The sequence below is a fragment of the Elaeis guineensis genome, chromosome 9 (assembly GCF_000442705.2).
Source record: "Elaeis guineensis isolate ETL-2024a chromosome 9, EG11, whole genome shotgun sequence".
Lineage (NCBI taxonomy): Eukaryota > Viridiplantae > Streptophyta > Magnoliopsida > Arecales > Arecaceae > Elaeis > Elaeis guineensis.
In genome coordinates, this window is record NC_026001.2 from 25,775,172 (window position 1) to 25,799,754 (window position 24,583).

At 36.4% G+C, this 24,583-nt stretch overlaps 1 protein-coding gene across 1 annotated transcript; it reads left to right on the forward strand.

Moving 5' to 3' along the window:
- Positions 1-1,562: 1,562 nt before the first annotated feature.
- On the forward strand, positions 1,563-21,587 carry LOC105051275 (quinolinate synthase, chloroplastic). Its single transcript, XM_073243079.1, has 7 exons — positions 1,563-2,478; positions 11,899-12,183; positions 16,129-16,347; positions 16,561-16,740; positions 18,631-19,146; positions 20,522-20,683; positions 21,178-21,587. The coding sequence occupies exons 1-7, from the start codon at positions 1,732-1,734 to the stop codon at positions 21,265-21,267; spliced, it is 2,199 nt and encodes a 732-aa protein (XP_073099180.1). The 5' UTR covers positions 1,563-1,731; the 3' UTR covers positions 21,268-21,587.
- The last annotated feature ends 2,996 nt before the right edge of the window (positions 21,588-24,583 follow it).

Consider the following 24,583-nt stretch of genomic DNA (forward strand, 5'->3'; position numbering starts at 1 on the left):
TATTTAATATTTTAAAAAATATATATTTTACTACTCAACGGATATATAACTTTCTGTTAACATCCTTCCGTTAAATAAATTAACAGTCTTACTAACACCATCACTATCTAACCTATTTGAGACTTATAATATTTTATATATTTTTTTATAATTTTTTTTTAAAATTATAAATTTTTATATTTGACTAGAAAATTATATGTATATTTCTAAAATATTAGATAATTATCCCAAACCTCGAGATGGATCAGGATAATTTATACAAAAAAATATTCAAACTTGAAAGCTTCTTCTATCGATAATTAAAAAAATATATTCGGCATCCTCTTTCTTTCTTATTTTAAAAATATATCTTGATACATATTATATAGTTTGATCATATAGAACAAATAAATTACTTATATAACAAATCAATGTACCTTTAGATTAACAGATATATACTTCCTAGGACATGCTATTCACTAGTATACAATATATAACTTGTTAATACATATTTAGTTAATTAATTATCCAAAAATTCAATACATATCTTCAAATAAATTAATATATATTTTTAAAATATCATACTTACTGGTACATATTATATGATTAGATGATATATATTTATAGGCCTTTTGATATATACTGCATATTTTTTTGATATATATGTAGTAGTGATCTAATACATATATTACGTAACTTGACATATGATTTTCAAAACATAATTTTTATTAATATATATTATACGACTAAATCATATATAACAAACAAATAAGTCATTTAGCATGTCTTTAGATAAAACTGATATATAATTTTTAAAATATAATATATTTTTTAATTTTTTTAATATAAAAAATTATATAAATACTATTCGTTAAATTTTATGAATTTTTAGATATAAATTAAAGATCTTGAAAAAGAGAGATTGAAGGAAGAGAAAAGAATTTAGAAAGAAAGAAAAAGATCTTATGGATGTGAGGGACATCTCGATGACAAAGAGGATAAATGGAGAGGCTATGCCACATATAAATTTTTTTATTTTTTTATCGTAAATCATGAGATCAACAAATCTATTAGCAGTAGAAGGTTTTAATTTGTAAGATTTTTTATTTTAAGATGGGTATGAATAAAAATATGATAAAATAAAAAATTTATTATATATATATATATATATATTTCTGTGCCGTGCCGTTTGTGTTCTCCTCCGCCTTCTAGAGAGAGAGAGAGAGAGAGAGAAAAAAAAAAAAAAAAAAAAAAAAAAAAAAAAAAAAAAAAAAAAAAAAAAAAAAAAAAAAAAAAAAAGAGGAGGATTGGGAGGACCAAATGAACCTTATCGTTCTTGTCCCTTTCACACCACCCGTGCTCATCTCACCTCACTTTTTTTTTTTCCTCTAAAAATAAAAGGAAAAGAAAGTAAGACGGATGGAGAGAGAGGAAATATGAAAGAGAGAAAAGAGGGGCGAGCAAAGAGTAATCCTGGTCTTTTATATATATATAAAAAAAAGGTAATTGTTGTCCGCACCTCGAATGTCTCAAAGCCAAGGCGCAGCGCAGCCCACCCGTGTCCTCCGCCATTCGATCCCTTCCACTCCCTCCCTACAAATAATAAAATAATAACTACAAACTTCTTCACCTTAGCATTTGGCAGGCCCAACCCCGCCATTTTTCCTCTCCTCAACCGATCAGAGACGAAACCATAAGAGGGAGAGAGAGCGAGAGGGAGCGACCAAAAAAAAAAAAAAAGGGAAAGAGAGAATGGACTCCGCCGCTCTCGCGAGGAGACTTCTCAACCCGATCCCTAACCCTAACCCTAACCATAACCATAAGTCCTCTCCGTTCCTCTCCACGGGGTGCCGGCCATGGCGGAGGCCGCTCTCCGTCTCCGTTCGCTGCCGCCAGACCCCCAACCCCACCCCCACCCCTCCCCCCACCCCCGGTTCCCTCCTCTCCTGCTCTGCCGTCGCGGCCCAGGAGGCCCCCGCCGCCCCCGAGTTCCCCCGCCTGCGCCTCCGCCGCCTCGTCGACGAATTCCGCTCCCTTCCCGAGCCCATCGACCGCGTCAAGCGCCTCCTCGCCTGCGCCTCCGCCCTCCCGCCCTTCCCTGAGGCCGCCCGGGTACCCTCCAACCGCGTCATGGGATGCACCGCCCAGGTCTGGGTCATGGCTTCCTTGGACGACCTCGGCCGCATGCGGTTCGCTGCCGATTCCGACTCGGAGATCACCAAGGGCTTCTGCTCCTGCCTCATTTCGGTGCTCGACGGGGCCCTGCCGGATGAGGTGCTGGAGGTGAAGCCAGAGGATTTCGGGGACTTGAACGTGGTTGGACTGCCAGGGAGGGCCAACTCGAGGGTGAACACCTGGCACAACGTGCTCATCAGTATGCAGAAGAGGACCAAGGCGTTGGTCGCCGAAGGGGAGGGGAGGACGCCGGCCGAGCCGTTCCCGTCGTTGGTTATTGGGGTGGACGGGATTCAGGCGAAGGGGAGCTACGCTGAAGCTCAGGTGAGCTATCATCGGCTCTCTTAAAAGTTAAAAGTCTCTTCCTTTGGTTCTTTGGAGAGGAAGCCAAATCGGAGTTTTGTGTACGTTTTGTCGTCTGCAATTCAACATAAGTCATCCATGTTTCCTCTCATCCATTTTGTGTTACAAGTTGATTCCTTTGATGGATCTTTTGTGCAATGTTAAAAGGCCAAAGTTTGAATATCTGACATTGCTTCTGCAAATATGTGATCAAGTGTATTTATGTATATGGAAGACACTAGTAGATGATCTTTTTCAAGGAAAAGTAAGTTTCTAAACAGAAGCTGCATGAATAGATCGAGTTAATATTCAAATATTAAAAATTACTGGCCCTCCGGTCCAGGTCACTGTCAGTATGTGCTGTTCTATGCTGATTGAATTTACTTAAAGTTAGTTGGTTGGATAGTTCAGTTTGCTTGGTTAAAAATATGTAGGTTTTTTCATTTCATCTTTCTTTCTTTTCTTTTCTTTTTCCCTGTAGATGTTACTCTCAGTGCATAAACTTATGGAGTCAATGAACTATGTATACTAAATTTGACAAAAGAAGGAAGAAAATGGACTCACATAGTAGATTGTTGGAAGTAAAAATCTAGAAGAGTTTTGGGACTCGCTTGGTTCACAGGAAGGAGGAAAAAGGGGGCGGTCAATGCCTCATAAGTGGTTGGAGGTTTTAAAGGAAAGATATGGGAGAGTAGTTTTCCTATGGGAATAAGTTTTCTGCATTTTATGAGAAACAAAACCCATGTGGGATGTGGAAAAACCACTTTCCTAGAGGTTAGAAATTATGGTAATATTTTGATACCAAAAATGCTCTTAAGCCATCGTGATCTTTTTAATACCTATTTTTAATAGTTAATCTTAAACTATTAAAAATATACTATTAAAAAAATGACAATGTAAAGAAATTATGGTAAGTTTAATATAAAAATATTTTAATAACTATTAAAAATTATCATAATGTAAAGAAGTTATCTAGCTATTAAAACTTGTCAGAACTCTCAAAACTCAACTCAGTAAATATTTTTAATACATATTTTAAATATTTGAAAATATTTTTAGACTTAAAATATTTACATGTGATGTGTTATAGGTATTTTACGCATCTTTATTAAGGGCATAATAGGTTTTTTCACACAACTTTCTTGGGAAGTAGATGTTCAAACAGACATGAGTCACTCTGAAAAATGTGTTTCCTATGTCACATTCCCATGATCAAATAAACATACAAAAATTACTTTCTCAGGTATCATATGCCCAGGCATTAGCTTTATAGGAAAAACATTATAGTGAGGGATTTCCCGCGAACCAAATGAGTCCTTGGGAAACACCAAATTAGAAGGAATTGCAGTTATTAAATTACCATTTTTCACATACATATCTTTATCATATTCTAATTTATTATTGTTCAAACCAATTTTCAATTTGGCATATAAGATTTTAGAGCAACTAAATATCCTTTTACTTCTGCCTAAAAATATGTAACACATAAATGTTGTATTGGATGCTCTTAATCCGATAGTGCCTGAATAATTAGAATGATATAGTACAAAATTCATTATGTCGACATCGGATTTCATACTAGTGTTAGTATGTGGTTCGGTATGGTACAAGATAGCATATCAAGTATCGGTATGATACAATATAGTGCACCGATACGAGATCAGTATTGGTACGGTATATCTCGTACTAAACGATAAGGGACAGTACAAGATACCATGATATAGTAACTAAGGTGGGATGACTATCTTTATTGGTTGAATGTATGTCGGTGCATACCATGATATCCGGTAAATAAGGTGGGATGACTGTCTTTATTGGTTGAATGTATGTCGGTGCAAAGGGAGACAATCACTATACTTTGTATGGTTTCTTCTTTAAATAAAATCACTTCTTAATGGCCTTCTATTATTATTTTCTACTAGAAAGCACAGATACGATACGGGACATGGGTATGGTATGATACGGATATGGAGATATGATAAATTCTTAAAAATATAGCAGCTATTTTGTTATACGGATATGGGGTATAGTATGATATGGATATGTATCCGACATTGGTACGGCAGCTGTTTTGCCGTATCTGTGCTTTCTAGATTTCCTATGCTCAATTTTGTTGAAACTAGTGCATTTAAAGAAGTTGGCTCTATACACAAGGTCTTGCATGGCCGCTAGTTTTCCCAAACTTATTCTCGAGTTTTTTTGCATTTTGTCTTATTCTATTTTCTTATTTTATATGTGCTTCTTCAGTTTCTTGGATCTGTCGTGGAGCTACTAATTGTCTGTCTGTACACTGTTGGGATATTGGGCTGTAGCTTCAGTCAGATTATGTGAGCTTCTTTTGTGGCTCTTAGCCATCTCTCATGTCCTTCCTACTGGCTCTTCATTTACGAGACAGACCAATTTCTTTTTTTCTTTTTTTTTTTGGGTTGGGGGAGGGAGGGTTTATGGGGGATAAATTATAACTGACAGCAACTTACAGAACATGGGTGTACGTGGATGTTAAGGAAGCATATATGATGAAATGAACCCAATGGATATTAGAAGAATCAGGAGAGGACCCAAAATATCATCAGAGGATCTGTATAAGTTTGAGGGCCATGTAGATGCTGATGATAGGGAATGATTATCCCTTTATGTTTTTCTGTTTTTGTGATTTGTGATCCTTTATTGTATGTAAAATTCTTTAAGTCTTGGATAAAAAAAAAAGAAAAAAATCAGAGTTGAGGTACTTGTTGTATAGTTGTTAACTTGTAAATATGCAAGAGTGTGTTGATTTTGTACCCATCTGCAGTGACATGTATTATCAGTTTTACTCAAATAGGTGATTGATTTTGTTTGGATTAGCCATTTTCTTCAGACATATTCCTTGTTACGTGATTTTGCTTGGATGAGCCATTTTTCATTTAAGATGTTCAAACAGTGTCATTTCTCAGTTTAACTCTATTAAAAGGTTGTCTTTTATAAACCAGAGTTTTGCTACAGTATCTGCATAATGTTTGCATATCTGACTAAGCTGGTGCTTATTGGCCCTGAGCTGTCCTGGTTATGACGAACCTTCAAGTATTATATCCAAAATTTATTTTTCTCTCTGCATCTTAAGAAGCTCCTCTGTAAGGTGATTTATATTTATGCTTAATTTTTTTTTTTTGACTGAGGGAGAGATTTTGGTTTATCTCACGAGTAGGAAAGTTGGGAAAGGTAGAAGTGGGCCAAGATTTCCGAGGTCCCAGCTGATATTTTAGGAACTAAGATATCAAAATCTTGGTACATATAGTAAATCAATTCTATTTGGATTTTTAAATATTTAAGCGTAAAAAAGTAATTTATGATTATAAAAGATTGATTATTGGCTACTATTTAGCATTGCATTGTTGATATATTGGAAAATCTTAGTTTGTATCAGCCGAAGTAGTAAGTGACAGGATGCTGATTTATACATTACTGATGGGTGCCTGACACCTATGCTAACCAGCATCAAAGCTGCAACTAAAATCCTGGATCCATATAAGAGGTCTAAGACTAGGTAACTCTGTTCCTGTATATTCTGAGTTGATAATTTATGAGGGCTGGTGATGGTAGAATATGTACAGGTTCTTTTCATATTTGGTGGTGATGTGAAGTTAATCATGTTCGTCTTGCAGATGAGACATCAATATGATGTGAAGCTGAAGGAGATTGGTAGCACCATTTTAAGTTTTCTTATTTTTGATGCTATGTGGATACATCACTTAGTTTCAAGTATAGTATTTAAAAGGATACATGAATTCAAATGTTTTTGTCCGTTACAGTTTTATGAGTAAACTAATAAATAGTGGCTTTTCATTGATTTGCCTCATCTTTCAAGTTTATATTTCTTATATTAGAAAATCACTAAATAATAAATAGTTAACAATTTTCATCCAACTTTACATATATTTTGATTCTTTAAAGTAAATTTTAGCACTGGAATTGCATGATGGTTGGAGTTTTGAGGTGGTGGATGCTTTTGACTCTCAAAAAGTTAGTAGGTGATATTACTTCTATGTGTTTGAACGATGGCGTTCTGTACGGCCCGAACCGGCCGGTACACCTTGTATTGAATTGTACCGGCAGATAGCCGATCTGATTCAAACCGAATTTTTGAAAAATGGGCTGAACTAGATCGAACCAGTCGGTTTGGTATGATGTCGTCTCGAACCGGCCGATATCGGTGGTTTGGTTCAGTTCGATATGATTCGGTACGGTTCATCGTGTGGCTCGGTTCGTTTTCATATGATTTGGTATGGTTCGATCCGGTTTCCTCTTTTCTTTTTTAGTGCCAGTGGGTGGAATTTTTTTTATTATCTGTACGGTATGGTACAGTTCGGTACGGTATGATACAGTCCAGTGTGGTATGGTACGGTACTGTACCTACAGGCAACCAGCACGGATTTTGGTACTAAGTCTAGGAACCTTGGTTTGAACTTTTATTGGGCCTTAAAGTTAATTGGGAACCCCTTTTATTGGTCTAAATTATGGAATATAGGGAAACCACTTGCCATGTTGTCACTTATCAAATGCCATGGAACAGATTTCATGAAATACTTTATTCATAAGATGTTTGACATGTAGGGACAAATGCCAGGAGAAGTCTGATAAGAAATTAATTGCTTGAAGGGAGGGTTGAGCTTCTAGCATTAGGTAGAAAGGTTACCTTCAGGACATGTTTGGTTGGAGGGAGTTGGAGTCTAGAATGGGAATGGGAATGTGGGCAACACCCTTCCAGCCGTTTGATTGGAGGAAGTCCCATTCTGATTCCGATTTAGGGGGAATAAAAAATGACCCAATCCCTCGAAATCCAATCTCTACTCTTCTCTAGTATTCAAATCCCATTTCAATTATAATTCCGGCCACGAACCAAACGTGTTGGGGGGTGTGGCCATTTCGATTCCTATTTCAATCCATTCCGGTTCTGATTCTGATTTTAGTTGTGAACCAAAGGCATCCTCAAACTCAATCCTTTGAAGTTACGGGTTTATTTTCTTTGTATGCTTTTGAGTCCTTCGCTGTACTTTAGGTTGTTCACTTTATTTTAGACAAATAGATCATCTAATTGGAGAGAGAGAGAGAGAGAGAGTGGGGAGAAGTTTAAAATTGAAACTTGATACACTTCTTGAATATGGGCATGCTTTTTGAATATTAATACACTTGGAAATTCACACATCAAGGCACGGAATGATCCATTAAATATGTAGCTATTAAGCATTTCTATCATTTATGTATTTGGAAAATGATGGATGATAAGATTTGTCTTGGAAGGAGAGTGGCAAAGCTTGACCGATGCAGTGAAGGTATTGGGGAATTTGATCTACTATTCAACATTGTGGGAGAGGTTCTTGAAGCCAGCCAGTATTGTTTGGACAACTTTCTGGCATTTGAAGAGATTGTTGGTGTCTTAAAACTCCACTCAACATGACATGTGCACGTTAATTGCAGGCAAATAGAACTAAAGAATATCAGTTGGACTACCAGAATAAAATCATGTTTTCATATGCGGCCAAGAACCATTTCCTTGGTAGTATTTAGATCTTTAAGTGCATAAAAACCTAGAGATTCATAAATATGAAACTAGATTTTCTCAAACTGGTTCCTGATTTAAGTACATGACTTTTAACTAACAAGCATACAAGGAAGGTGGTGCCATCCCAAACCGCCTGATTCAGGGCTTACTAAGCTATACTGAGGGCAGACCGGCATGGTTTCACCCCTCAGTTCAAGAAACCGACGAGAGAGGGGGAGAGGGAGAAGGAAAGAGAGGAAGAGAGAGAGGGAGAGGGGGAGAGAGGGAGGGGGAGACAGGCCAAGAGGGCTTTCAAGCCCCCTCTCATCCAATCACTTTGACCATTTCAAAACAAAATAGGGGCGTTGACCCTTTGTTTTCTATTTTTTTTAAGTGAAGTCGGCATTTTCTGTTGAGTCACTTAAAAAAAATTCAAAAAAAGGGTTCAGAACTCCTGTTACAAAGTGGCCAGAGAAGAGGGGGCTCAAAAGCCCTCTCTCTCCCCTTCCTTCACTGTCCTTCTCTCTCTCCCCCAATCCTCTCTCCCCCTCTCTTTCCTTCTCCCTTCACCCCTGTTACAGAGTGGCCGAAGGAGAAGGGGCTTGAAAGCCCTCTTTCTGCACTCTCCCACTCCCTCCCTCCCTCCCTCTCTCTCTCCCCCCTCCCTCTCCATTTCTTTCCTTCTCCCTCTTCCTTTCCCTCTACATTGTGAGTCGGCAGGGAAGGTATCGTATTGTGTCATACCGATGGCAACCAGTATAGGTCCTTTATTGGTACTGCCAACCTTTTATACTTTTTAAGATTATTTTCAATTTTCTCTAGATTATATTTGAAAGTTCTAGAAACTTTTTTAAATGTTATATGCTAATATTTATCTAGGGGCCCAAAAATAACATCATGAATTAGGAGGGCATCATGCTAGTGAGTTGAAGATCATTGAGTTCTTTATCTAGAAGTTGGGTTGTTGCTATTTGGAAGTTTTTCTGTGCATTCTAGAAAATAGTTATTTTTGTTTCAAACCAGATCTTTCCTTCATTGAGGTTTATTTTTGAAACACTTCCAAGAAGCCACTGATGAGGATCCTATAGTCTTATGTAAGTGAAACTATTTAACAGCTGCTTGTGGTTGATTTCTGTGCATGTTTATCACAATTTGGATTTTAGGATGAGAGTTTGGAATGTAGAGGTAAACATAAATAAATCATGATGAAAATTCTCATAGGGATTTCTATGACTTACCCATTCTATCAACTTTTAGATTGCATAGGCAATTTAATTTCACAGCATGGGCTATAACCATGTTACACAAAACCCACATGGTCACCCACAGCATGATTGGTTGAGAACTTGGAAGCTTCTGATATGTCAATCAATCACATTTGGATTATGAATCTGTGAGTCTAGTATATTTTGCCCATATCATTTAAATACATGCACCAAGAGATGTGCAAATTGCATAGCTCCAAATTTTGCCCATTGCATAGCTCCAATTTTTGCCCAGTGCATACGATGTAAGCAATCCATCTTTTTTCTTCATCGGTAGCCTGACCCTTATATATGTGTTTATGCAAGAACAGTTGATCATATGGGATGATATTCCTTCAGTCTTAGTCAACCTAGTTTGTGCTAAGATAAAATCATGGTAACATTGAAATTGTTATTTAAGGATACTTGTTACATACATTGAAGGTTGTCAATTCTTGAACATGGCCCTGGGAACAGCGCCCCTAAAGACCAAAGCAAAATGCCGAGGCAGCCAGGCAGGTGCCTCAAGCAAAAAAGCTCTGAGAATTAATATGCTTCATATGTTTCCATATATAGAATCATAGAGATACAAACGAAGAAACAAAAAGGAAAAAGGACTGAAGGTGATAACTGATCTACTGGTTGCCAGCTGCCTGCATTTTTTGTTGTGTTTGGAGGAAAGAAGAGCAAGAGGATTAGAGGGAAAAATGAGAGAAAATGACTGAATGGGAGGCAAATGAAAATAGGGTTGGAGAGAAGAAATATAAAATAAAAAAGGGAAAAAAGGAAACTAGACATGATGGAGGGGTTTAACAGGACTGCTAGAAAGAGTTTAAATGTTGTACCAATGGTTGTTATTTGTTTGATTAGGAGACATATATATGGATGGTGTGATCCAAAAATAATATCATTTTATGTGGTTAGAAGATGCGCTCCCAATTTATAATAGTAAATGCACTCCACTTCTTAACTTCAAGTAATATTTATTTACTTGAACATATGACAAGCTAAAAATATAATGCCTTAAATCGAAGAATAAAGTGTTTTCTTGAGGTAGTGGTGGTCCTTGGGCAACTAGCACCTGTTTAGGCACTTAGAAATCTCCCTCCCCTGAAATTGAAACCCTAAAAAATGCACATCAAGATTTGTCGTACCATCCGATACCGTATTGTATTGGTACAGAATTGGTATGCAATCTCGTATCGTACCGACACTCAGTACACCTCACCATCTCATACAATACCACATATAGACATTGTAATAAGATGGTAATGGTATAGGGTCTAGTATTGAGATGCTGAACCCTGATGCACGTGCTGTCGCATATTGTTTTGCACCGCCAAGTATACTTTTCCATATTCCTCTCTCTCGCCCCCTCCCCCTCTCTCTCTTGGGTTCATTCAAGCTGGCAAGCACTAACCTATGCTCACCCCACACCACCCCTTTAATATGGTATGTGCTGTACCTTGTGGCTCCATACTTTGACTCCTAAATCTTGGTTCTATTTTTTACGTGCATTGGAGACTCATTTGTGATACAAGAGAGTATTACATATAAACTGTGTTTTTGGTTTATTGTAATTTTATATACCTTTAACAGCAACCTGTCAGAAATATGCTTGTCTTTTATTTATATTCTCGAGTTTCTAACAGTAAATTGACTATCACGATAATTTGGGTTACATTTCTCATCTCTCGCACTATATTTTATTTGAATACAACATCATTTTGATTTTTTTGATACAGAGATATCATTTGTTTGCAACCCTATGACCTTTTGTCACCACATTTGTCTTCCTCTTTATATTGTGGGTGTCTTATTACTGGTATAGGTTGCAACTGCTATCAATCTTTCTTAAAATTTTTCCATACTAAAAGCAACATTGTTTAGAAAAATCTAAAATTTGTTGCAACCTTTCTTAAAATCTTGCCATACTGAAAGCAATATTGTTTAGAAAAACCTAAAATTTTGATATTTTGTGGAATATTTGGCAAACAAAAGTCATCTATTAGGACTCATTTATTGTATGAGTGGAACCTAACTATTCTTTCACCTCATCTTAAATTTCTTCTCTAACCTTCAGAAGCACTTTTTTGGGTATGGAGCTTGAGAGAATGAGTGTGACTTTGCTCCATCACAGTCAAAGAGTCTATTTATGAATGATGACTACTCTAGTATTCTGAAACCTTTTTACCGGTTGTACATATTCATTGATTGCCTTCGATGGAAATAGACATTATGATCAACCAAGACGTAATGTTGACTTGTAGCATATGTACAAGATTTGTTTATTATTAGGCATCATGATAAACAAAATTTTGAACAATTTTTGCCTTTTGATATATTGTGTTAGATTTCCTTCTTTCACTTTCAACTCTTTCTGTTGTCTGTATACTGGTGACATGGGTTTTGTTATGTTTGATGCAATAACTGTGACTGCTGTTTACCAGTCACAAAGTTCTTGCTGGCACTTCCATAATCTTTATTTCTTAGCATAACAGAAATCCATATACCTAATGTTAAGCATAAGACAAAAACATGAACAAAAGCTTTGATTGACATTAGCTTCCTGCTAAATTGAGATTCTGTTTTACTACAATCTGGCTCCAGCACAAACAAAGGCTTCGCTTGTGATTGCAGGCAATGTTTCTATCTCCTGATGAGCTGAAGATTAAGGAACTTGTTAATGTGCTGAGGGAGAAGAAAATTGGTGTTGTCGCGCACTTTTATATGGATCCAGAGGTCCAAGGCATCTTAACTGCTGCTCGGAAGCAGTGGCCTCACATCCACATATCTGATTCATTAGTAATGGCAGATACAGCTGTCAAGATGGCGGAAGCTGGATGCCAATATATCACTGTACTTGGTGTGGACTTTATGTCAGAAAATGTTCGTGCAATACTTGATCAAGCTGGTTTTGAGGAGGTATTTCTGTAACTATATTATTTTTATTTTAAGTATATCAGAAACGTTGCTTGTTTTTCTTTATGCAAATATTTCAGTTGTTTAACATAAATATGTGAATAGTGTACCCCCTCCACTTATTTTATAAAAACCGCATGCATTTGCAAGAAAAAGAAGATCCCTGGATGCTTTGCTCAAAATCTGTCTGGCGGTAGTTGGGTGACTGACAATTACTTATGATTTATTATTAGATTCTATGTGTACATTAACAGAGGTAGTGTTGTATGAAAATGTCATGTTTGTAGATATGCTAGTATATGCACTAACACCTGACCATTGAAAAGTGGGTGAATGATGTCTATCATTTTAATTGTGTAACTGTAAAGTGGAGGTGTTAAGGGTTTGAGAAGAGGATAGATGAATATGGACCACCTTTTCTATTTGGTGCTACAAGGCAAAAGACTTGGTGTCATGGACATTTAGCCAGGCATTTAACTCCAAGATGCTCCTACATTTAATATTTGATTTTTGCATTCATGAGAAGATTTGATGAAATAATCCTCCCTATCTTTGCTTTATAGCAAAATCAATACAGTGAGTTTCCAGTTGCAGCAGCTGATAGAAAAATTGATCTTTGTTTCATGGTTTTTATGTTTCAAAAGTACATCCTTTAACTTTCCTTCAAGTGGATAATTATGCAGTTCTAGTTCAGATTTATTCAGAGACAGGTCAAGAAAAGAAGATCAAAAGAAAATAATAACTTGACTAGAAGGAGAATTCTATTCTTTAGTATAAACCTACAATTCATAGAAAGTGATAAGAGTCAGAAACATGGCCTAGGCAGATTGGAGCTAAACAACTGCCCATGTCCAGTCTGATGTAAATTAGGGAGAATATGAGAAGGAGACTTGGATTAAGAATAAGATGGAGGCATGCAACTAATATAGCTGAAGTCCACAAAGCCTAACACAGCTTCTAAGAGCAATTGTAGAATCAAGAAGAATGGAATAAATCTGTGCAATGACACTACATACTGGTTGATATAAGTTATATTCATGCCAAAATTGGAATGTGGATAATGCAGAAAACAATTAGTGCTAGAAAGTGGAATAATACTGCCATAATGGGAGGCTAAAATAAATTGAAGTAGATTAAATATGAAGGTTTGGAGATAAAGGTAATCTGGTAAAATTCACATAATTTAATACATCCCAATCAAGAAGCCTGGCAGATCTGATACACCAAAGAAGAAAAACATGCTTGAGGTGGAAACAGAGCTGGAAAGCAAGCCTCTTCTATTAGTGATGGCGCAAAATAATCCATTTCATCCAGTGAAAATGCTAAAACTATTCATTTAAAGGGCCTCTATGGCTGAAGATGAACCATGAATGCCCCTGGTGCAGCAAAACAAGCAACAATTGGAGTTTGGATGATTTCCTTGTGGAAGAACCATCAGTGATACGAAGTTACTAAATTAGCAAAGCTTTGGTCCAACCTCATCCTAATGAGCTTGGTATTCTCATCTTGATATTTTCAGCAGAATGGTAATGGCAAAATGAGCTGTTAAAGGTCTCATTAACTATGATGATGGCTGATGTTGTTGACATTGATACTCGGAGCTGGCATAGCCATGATGAAACTTTGCATACATCTCCAGCCAAGTCTATAAGAAGGGGAACAAAGTGTGGGTGTTCTGATTTTGGAACACTTGGTGCACCAAAGAAGTTCCAAAAGAAAATGTAACTCCTAATAAGAGTAGAACTAGAAACAAGAGAGAACATCCAAATAGGCTAAGTAGTTTTTATAAAATGCCAAAAAATAGAATTCAGAAAGCCTATAAACCAAAGGATAACGGTTGAGCTTAATAATCCTCCAATAACAGAAAAACTAAAATTCTTCATTATAGAGGTTATAGAACACTATCCAGCACCAATAAATTAGAATAAGAGAGAAAAATACAAAATGGGTATAAAATGGATTGTAAGAGGTCAAACACCATGAAAATTCTGCCAAAGTTATTACATAGCAAATTAATAGTTGTAATCCAGGGAAAAAAAAAATCACAAGGGAGATTTTGTCTATACTGTTGGATTTTGCTAGAAATTGTTATGTGAATAAATTGAATCTCGTGAATCACAACACAACAATTTCAGAATTACAAGGCAAAACTGAAAATGTTAGAAATGGAATGGAAAGGGAAGAAGGCTAACTGCTAAATCTGATTGGATTTGGATCGAACTGGCAGGTTATGGGTGGTCAGCTGAGTGGATGAATTGGTGAAACAAACTTAGCTGATAGTTCTGCTCTTTTTACTACTTTGAAAAGAGATAGGTCAAAACAGCCCTAAGAATTGCAAACTCATAGTAAAATATATAGAAAAATATGATTGAAATATTTAAATGAGGAATTTGGTGGTATATATGAAGAATGGCCAATGGATGGGTCCGATGGGATTTTGATTCTCTATCAGACATCTAATAGCAGATATATAATGCTTTGGAAATTCTGTACTGAAGTCTGATAGTTTTGTAAGATTGTCCACAGTTCTGATGGCCAGTTATCTTGAAAGGAAGTTCGCTGACATGTTCCAGCTATGATCGAAGACCGTGGTTGACAATGCTACTTCTTTTTCTTTGGTGATATAGAGGTGTCAGATGGATAACCTAATGTCTGATGATGCCTTTTCAAGCTCTCATATGTAAGTTTGGGATCCGCCACCATGTTAGTTGGAGAACATGCTCAACAAGATCCCATAATATTATGCAGGGCTGTCAGACTCAGTGCCTAGGCACCTATGTGGTCTGCCTTAGTGCCCAGAGAGGCTGAACTGCTAGGGCAATGGCTGCTTGTAGGAAAGTTCATATAGTATTACTTAACCCCTTACTTTGTGATTGCCCTCCCTTTTTTTAATTAATTTTGACTTTTTGTGACTTTAAATATAGGGAGTCAAAAAAACCATAAGTTATAACTTTCATAATTCTGAATTCCTATCGTGCTCCTCTCTTTTGATGCATGCTAGGGGAAAGAGCTGCCCTTCACTTTCTGCCACCTGGCTATCCAGCAGCCTGCTGGTTGCCATCCAACTACCCAAGTTAAGTTTTTCCCTTTTTCAATTTTCCATGTTCTCCAATTTCTTTCCTTCCTCACCTTTCCTTCTCTTCTTCATTTTTCTTGCTCTCTTCATCTCCTCATTGTCTTTCTCTTTTGAATGTTCTTTCTTTTCTTTTCCTTCTTATTTTCTCTCTCTTGTCCTTCATTTCTTCATGTCTAGCTCGCTTTGTTCACTTACTGTATCCATCTTTTTCTCATCTTTTTCCCCATTTTTTGCCTATTTCTTCTTTCCCCCCTTTTTCACTTGGTTTTTTTTTCTCTGCATTCCCCTGTTCCCCTCTTGTATTTATCTAGTTGGACTCATATGTGATGAAATGATTCCTTGGTTTTGATTAATCTTCCTCTTCAGGTTATTGATTTATAGACTATTTGTGCTTATGATTTGAAAAAAAAAAAAAGAAGATGAGATTAGCTGTTTTATGTTCTAACCTTTTATGGCTTTTTTGTAATTTTTTGAAAGGACTACCTGAGGCAGAAGGAAGTCAGCTAATCACCTAAATGGTGCATAGGCGGCTGGGACCCTATGGACTATGGACTGCCAGTCTTGACAACCTTGAATATATGCCCCATATGCTTTAGTGCCTTAGCAACTTTGGTCATTGTGGTTGTAAACAGGTCGGAAACAACCTGGCGTGCCAAATTCAATTTTTAAGAATGACAAGTACCATACAGTAGCTGTATATATGAAACACCATACTCTGATTGTAACCCAAGATGACAACATCTGATAAAAGCTCCCTTTAGATTGTTTAAATGATCTTCTGTTTTGTCTTCATCATTCAGTTATCGCAAACAAAATTCACACTTGATAGAAATGCACTAAGTAGGATACTAAGCATGACAAACTTCATGCAGGTTGGTGTATACAGGATGTCAAACGAACAGATTGGTTGCTCTCTAGCAGATGCTGCAGCAAGTCCAACATATATGGGTTTTCTCGAGTCAGCCTCAAAATCTCCCCCTTCCTTGCATGTGATCTACATAAATACTTCCTTAGAGACAAAAGCACAAGGACATGAACTTGTGCCCACTATCACTTGTACATCTTCTAATGTTGTGCCAACCATATTGCAGGTTGGTAAGCTTCAGATCACATTTCAAGACTTCATGTTTGCATTGCTTATTTGATGTTGCTAGAAGGCCCATAAGTTTTTGAGTATACTACTTTGTTTATTGCACTTCTGAAGAAGGCTAACAATTACCTGATTTTTCCTTAATTATGTGAAATATGTATTTACTATTGTTCTTCAAATCTTCTATAAGATCCCTAATAAAATACCTTCTCAGGCATTTGCTCAAATACCAGATTTAGATGTCTGGTATGGTCCTGATTCCTACATGGGTGCGAATATCGCAGAGTTATTTCGCCAAATGGTTAGCATGTTAGATGAAGAGATCGCAGAGATACATCCAGAACATAATAGAAACTCCATAAAATCACTTTTGCCTCGTCTGCATTATTATCAGGTAAATCAAATCCCATTTTTTGAGGCAATCTGCACTTAAGTGACTTTTAATCGATATGGCACTTTGGTAATTTTCACTGAGGACTGCATTTCTTCCCTTATGGATTCCTTCTGTTGATGTAATCTTTCTTCAATTGTTCTAATGCTCATATGAAGTTCTAGTTTGTTACTTTCAAAAAAAAAAAAAAAATCTGCTTGAATAACGTATGTTCTGCGGCATATTCAAGATATGTTACTTACAGCCTGTCTATTGTCTTATCTAGCCAAGTGCAGGTGCATAACTATATCATTATTTATTTATTCATTCCTTACATCCTTTTGAAGCATGGTGGACGGTTGAAGGGGTTTTTGATATTCCCTGCTTGTAAATGTGCTTTTGTGGAAGCAATTCTTGAACAATTTTAATAACATTACTAATCAACATTTCTAATGCTTTCTAATGCATGCAAATCAAATTCTTCCAAGTTACTTCAAAATGCTTATGAATATGAACGTATATCATTTCCAATTGAAAATTTAGGACCTATTTCACCTAATTCCTAGTTACTTCATTTATTACCAGACTTGTTGCAACAGTATGAATCTGGGTCTTTAAAGGATTGATATTTCAAAAATTTGGTATTCCGATCAAAAATTTCCATTTCACATACTGATACTCTTTGATAGCTTTAGACTATATATATATACGCACCAAGTTAATTTTTGAACTACTGAAAAATGATTGGGTGTAGTTGAGAGGTGTTTTTGGGGTATTGTGTGTTCAAAACGTACCTTGGTGACTTGAAAGGGCAAAAAAACAACAGAACTACAACAAGATCTACAACACTGTATGGCTCAAAGTTTGGAAAATAAAAACATAAATGAGGGTCCAAGAAAAAAGTTAAGTGTAGTAGGACTAAGAAGCTTGAGATGGATGTGGGAAAATTAGGAATCCTAGAATGAGAAATTAGTATGATAGAAGACCTAAGAATTGCAGAATTTAAAAACAAAGTGATGGAGAATCGATTGAGATGGTATAGTCATATATGGTGAAGAACTAAGGGAGTTCGAGTAAGGAGTACTTCAGTCTCTGTGGAAGTTTGTAGGAAGAGGAGAAGGACCTAAACTGACATGGTTGGAAGCTGTAGGAAGGAATATGTAAATGCTTAAATTACATGAAGACAACCCTAAATAGGAATGTTTGGTGAATGAGGATTCATAGAACTCATGAATAGTTGGGAGAAAGCTTGATCATTATGGTTATGAGAACACAAGGTGTGAAGTCTTTTAGTTAGTGAAATGAGTTCCTATATGAGAAACTGTGCAGGTGCTTGAACTGTTCGTTCCTGAAGCTCATGCGATGATGCATGCCAGAAATCTAGTATACTATCAAAGTGGTAATAGAACTGGAAATTAGAGAGAACAATCACAAAATGCAATTTGAAGTATTGCTATAGAAATTTCAGTGGGCGAAGGACCTGAAAATCTCAAGGAACCTTATATTACAATTCCAAACACCTTGCTTATGTATCAAAAATTTTGATTTTGAATCCTTTCAACAATAACAACTACACAAATGAAATCCCACAAAAGCAGATGGACAGAAGTTGAGATAGAATTGTTGGAGGTTTTTTGTGGGGTAAGATCATGTATATGGTTAGGTGTTCTCCACTGACGATGAGTTGAATTGCTTTGATTAATTGGGTGTAAAAATTTTGGTGGAGACTTCCACAGAGATATTTCATACACTATCCTAATATGACCAATGACATTTTGGTTAACAAAAAAAATTGTTGATGTGAAATCTGTGGAAATTACGATCTCAAATATATTATCCAGTGAATCTCTTTTTTTCTTCTTTGGTTACTTTAGTATGATTTTTCATAAAATTGCTTATAAATTTATTTTACAGGATGGTAACTGTATTGTCCACGACATGTTTGGGCATGAAGTGGTGGAGAGGATAAAAGAACTCTATTGTGATGCATTCCTAACGGCCCACTTTGAAGTTCCTGGGGAAATGTTCTCTTTGGCAATGGAAGCAAAGAGGAGAGGAATGGGAGTGGTGGGTTCTACCCAGAATATATTAGATTTCATTAAAAATCGGGTGCAGGAAGCTTTGGACAGGAACCGTGATGATCACCTTCAGTTTGTGTTAGGAACAGAGTCAGGAATGGTGACTTCCATTGTGGCTGCAGTTCGTGGATTAATGGGTTCCAGTGAGTCCTCTTCTGGAAGGGCAAAAGTTAAAGTTGAGATTGTGTTCCCAGTTTCATCAGATTCAGTGTCAAAGACCTCAGTGAATGGATCCCATGGGCTGGATTCTGTTACAGCAAATGATCTTGCTAAACTGGTTGTTGTTCCTGGTGTAGCAGCTGGTGAGGGATGCTCCATTCATGGTGGTTGTGCTTCTTGTCCCTATATGAAGGTGAACTTCTCTTTACTTCTGACAACCTGCATCAACTCACAATTTCCTTATGCAATGATGCATGATAGAAACTTATATGTGAATACTGAGGCATGTAGCAGCAGCATGCAATTTTTTTTTGGGTTCAAGACTTATTTTTGGATCCCCCCGTATTTAAACTAGTCTTTGTAACATCATGACAACCAGGATTACTAGTTTCCTTAATAAAAGCTGACTTACAAAATAGAATTACACGGGACCTCCTATGGTCGGGCTATCTTCTACCCAACATACAATTTAATTGCCTTCTAAGGAATATGTAAAAGACTTCAGTTTTTTATGTGGATGACTAGCATACAAAGTTCAACCATTGTTTGAGACGAAATCATCACCATCATCTAAGGCCACTGAAATCAGTATTTTATCCTAGCTGCTTGTCAGTATTTTGGCCATAGATTCTCATCTATTTTTTTCAGTCTTATCATTGGCTTTTTCCCTCTTTATTTTTCCCTTTTTTTTTCCCTCGTTCTGTACTAGACTTGTCCCTCTTTCTCATATTCAGCCTATAATTGTAGTTTGGGGTGTGTTGGGGATGTCAATTGTGGATGTTTGAAAGATTATTTTTTGCACATGTGAGATGCACCTGGAATAGTTTATGTTTTGGAGATATCTGTTTGGTCACTAGATTGGAGTATCCAAACACATACTGCTGAGACACATGCTGTCGTATCTGGAAAAATCTTGGGATCATGTGAGATGCACTGATGGTGGATGTAGTGGAGGTGCTTCTTCACTAGATTGGAGTCCCCATTGGGATGAGATGGTGCTGAAACATGAGTTGTTGTATCCAGAAAATCCTGAGATTGTGTGACTAGACTAATCCTTTCTTCTTCCACCTCCACCTCAACTGAATCCAAGACTTACAGTACTGATCTCATCCAGATATGAGACATCATATGGAATGGATAGCTGAGTATAAGACACCTAGTATTGTTGATTAATCATCAACATGATACTTCCAATGTTATTATGAGATGATGTAATGGCTTGAGTGTGTGAAACATGTTCTAAAGGTGAAGAGTGGCAAGAAATAGCTAACACTTGGGATGCATTGTCCATATTATCACGAATAATCATTTCCCATTTTTAGTTTCTTAAGCACCATCATCATGTAATCCAAAATGTCTTCTGAATGTTTTGAGGGTTTTCTTCTGGATAATATCATGACCTTTTTTTCCTATGATTATATATATATTTTTCTCTTTAAGAAATATTGCTTCAAGACATTTGCTGGTGTAATTATTCTTAAGCCAGGAATATAGATATTATCCATTTTATAAGCATAGTGCGGTTAAGACCTTTCAAAAACATATAGTTACTTCTCTTTGGTTTGCAGATGAACTCCCTTAGGTCGCTATTGAGAATTTGCCACCAACTTCCTGACAAAGACAGTACTCTACGGGCCTATGAAGCAAGCAGATTCAATGCAACAACGCCCCTTGGGAAATCAGTTGCAGAGGTTGGGTGTGAGCCAATTCTGCACATGAGGCACTTCCAGGTTAGCTTCAGGGTTTTTGGACTCTTTCTCCCTCAATCGTGTTGCTGCATTATATAGTCTATACTCTGCACTTGCAATTAGCTGGCAGCATCAAGAACTTTGATGAGCAAGACAAGATCATAGTCCTTGTGTGAACAGTGTCTGCATAATCTCTTGCGGGCTCATTATCCTTGATACTCGAATCTTCTAAATCTTTAGATCAAAAAGATGTTTCCATATATTTTTGGACCTGTTCAAAAAATTAAGAAATTCATCTTTTTTGAGAGAAAATTATGAAAACTTAATGTGATATGTTCTGGCTGAAGTTGACATCCTGTTCCGTCCCATATGTTCTGGTTGAAGTTGACATCCTGTTCCATCCCTTAGGATTGTATTTATAACTAGTAAAAGAGATCATAGTGCATTGTTAAACTTTTATTATCTGATGCAATCAACTGAAACATTCTACTTGTAATTTCCCTAATATTTTTCTTCTCATTCTTGGAAACTTCCAGGCAACAAAAAAATTGCCAGAAAAACTTGTCCATCAGGTTCTCAAACAATCAAGTGACGGATCAGCAGTATCGGAAGGTTGGATCTTATGATCTGAGTTTGGCTGAAATGCCTTAGTCCCACCCAAGTCACAATAAAGATAACCATCCTTGAGCAATGCTACTTGAAAACACAATGCTGGTGTTGTATGAAACAAGCCAACTTGTGTTACTTGGCTTTGCTTGTCAGTTTTAAATTTTGAGCAATGCCACAGGAAATGCTATAGGAAATGCTTAATTTGTTGTACAATAACAGTTCACCTGTGTTGTTTGGCTTCTCCTAATTTTGGTTCTCAATTTTGTTTGGCCTTTCAGTAGTTGTAACATTATTTATAGTTCTGAACTGTGGAGGAATAAGATCATAAGTTGTGAAATGTTTTCATACTCTCTGTGGACCACTGTTTTGAAGAGTTTCTGTTTGTCAGCAGGCTTTTACTACCATATGATTAGGGTAGTTCACATTGGTTGCATTGCAGAAATTCCCTATTGGGAACAGAAAAATGGTTCGTCCAATTATAACTGATATTTTTGGAGCTGCTGCTGAAACCTTTCCATGCTAAGGATTTCAGAACAGCTTTCATCCTTGGAAATTTCTTTCAGTAAGCCTAGCATGCTTTGAAGGTTTATTGTGGAGAATGAATAACTCTCATGGACCCGCAAGACAGTACTTGGGTTCTCTCAATAAATAAAATGTGTATCATGCTTGAATCTAGTTGAAGTTCATGGTGGTGAAGAAATTGGATTTGAAAAAAAAGATTTTAATTGTAAAATATCTAATTAAACCGTAGTTTGAATTGAGATCTTATTTAAAGAGAAAGATAACAAAAATTTGGTGTTTCTTTTTTTTATCCCATATGGGTGATTCGATCTATAAGGATGGTGATTGAAAATTGTTTGATCATTTTTTTTTTTTTTTTTTTTTTTTTTTGAGGAAGAAGAGAAATATAATCAATTTGAATTTATTCGAAATTTCAGAGAAAGACTTATTGTTATCTTATGTTTGCCTTTTGTGTTGCTCGTCTAGAATGATACGTATGGCCTGTAGTGCTGCTTGTTTTATTTAGAATGACTTGCTAAACGCAATTGCGGCTTGTCGGATTGCTGTTTGTGTGCCGCTTCCGAATCAGGCTAGTGAAAGGAAGAAAAGCATATTGTGGGCAGTGTGTATTATTAACAAGCACACGAACTCTTGGAGTCATGGACCAATAATACTAACGATAACGATAAGAGAATAAATGAATAGTAAAAAAATTAAAAGATATTTGGTTGGGGAGTGGGGTCTGAAATTGGAATGAATGATTTTCATTCCAATCGTTTGGTTGGAAGGGGTTCGATTTCAGAGTGGAATGAGAATAGCTTAATCTATATAGAATTCAATCCCTACTTTCTTGTGGATTCAAATTTTCATTCCGATTCCGATCACGAATCAAATGCTTCAGGAGATTTGGCCATCCAATTCGATTCCAAGTCATTCTGATTCTATTCTCATTTTGATTCCGGTTGCGAACCAAACACCTCCCAAGAGTTGAAATTTTTAGCATCTCTTGCAAACCTGAAGAATCCAAGCAGCGCTATGGTCAATCCTATACGTCAGAATGAATTGATTAACTCTAAAAGTGATGCAACATTGGCATATAAAAATAAGGAATCACACAAGATGAAATCCTTTAAGATATCAGGGGAAAATTCTAAGGGGGTGTTTGGTTTGTAATCGAAATCGAATGGAATGGGAATCGGAATGGCTTGGAATCAAATCGGAATAGCCAAATCCTTGAAGTGTTTGGTTCGTGACCGGAATCAAATTGGAATAAAAATTTGAATCCATAGAGGAGCGTAGGGATTGAGTTCTATATAGATTGAGCCATTTGAGCCATTCCCATTCCATCCTGGAATCGAAATTAAATGGAATTATTCCAATCAAATGGTTGGAATGGGAGTCATCCATTCTATTCCAATTCTAGACCCCCACTCCTCTCAACTAAACATCCCTAAACTCCAACAGAAATAATTCTGAGATTTTATTGATGAGTATTGAATAAATACAGAACAAAACTATTTATAGTGTCTCAATTCTAACGAGATAGTTCCACAAATAGTAAAATATTCAAAATAAAATAATAAATTTAAATAAAATTAATAGTCAAATTGAAAATTAAATAAAAATAAAAATTAAAACTAAACCAAAGAGAACATCCGAATATCAAATAATCCTGAAACCTATTAAAGCGATGGAATTTGGGTCCGAAAATTAGGATGAATGGGTGTAGCCATTCATGATCGTAGAGTTCGAAACGAACTTACTCTTGATATATTAAGAGCCCCACAACTCTTGTTGGAACAAAAAGTATAGCCGTTTGAAGTTTAAGTCTCTGTTTTGAAACTTCAGCCTATTTATTTGGGCTTTTGTTGCTTCCTCTACTCCATTTGGCCCAAAAACTCCTTAGTTAAACGTCCTGCGTCAAAATGGCAATTGAAAGATTCTCGAAGGTTGAGATCTCAAGCATCCTAATGGGTGGTCATAGCCAAGATGAATAGAAAATTGGATTTCAATATCTTAGATTGGGGTGCAAATGGGTGGATAAGATTGGATCATGAATGATCCCGATCCGATCCAATTTTTTGTTCGGATACTAATATTGGATCTAACCTAACCCAATCTTCTGACTTGATCTGACCTCGTTTAATGTTCAGATCCTAATGTTATCAATATAATAGATGATTGGGTTGGATCGGGTTGGATCCATGATAAAATTTTTGACTTAATGGGTTATTCAGGTTGGGTCGGGCCCCTGTATAACTTGATCCAATCTAAAAAAATTTAGATTTGGATTGGATCTAGGTCACATGAAGTTTTAAATGAAAAAATTAAATTTGGACGAAAAAAAATCATGGTTTCATCATAAAACATGAGTATTTCTTTGAAAGTATGTTACGACATATTTAACATGGCAATTTTTTTCCAACAAGGCTTAGAAAACAATCACAATCAAACAACACTTACAGGAAAAAAATTTTTCTTGGAATGTAGAATAGCCGAGAGATGTCCCAATGCTGTGTCATCACCAATCACAATCAAACAACTCAGGAGATAATTGATCCCCAAAGCTGATAATCGATCTTCAAATTTTTCAAGGGAAAAAGCAATTTCTTTCTTTGTTTTCTTGTCATTTACATTGCAGGTTCAACCGAAAAGCCTGATGATTTGTATTGGATCACCGGCATCTCTCTGGGCCAGGTGGCGGCTTGAATTGTTGCTGGGACCATAATATTCGTTTATCCTAGATAAAATGAAGTTGCTTGTCCTATACAAATAAGTTAAGTCTATTTAACTTGAAGTAGCTGAGGACAATTTGTTGACGAATATTATGGT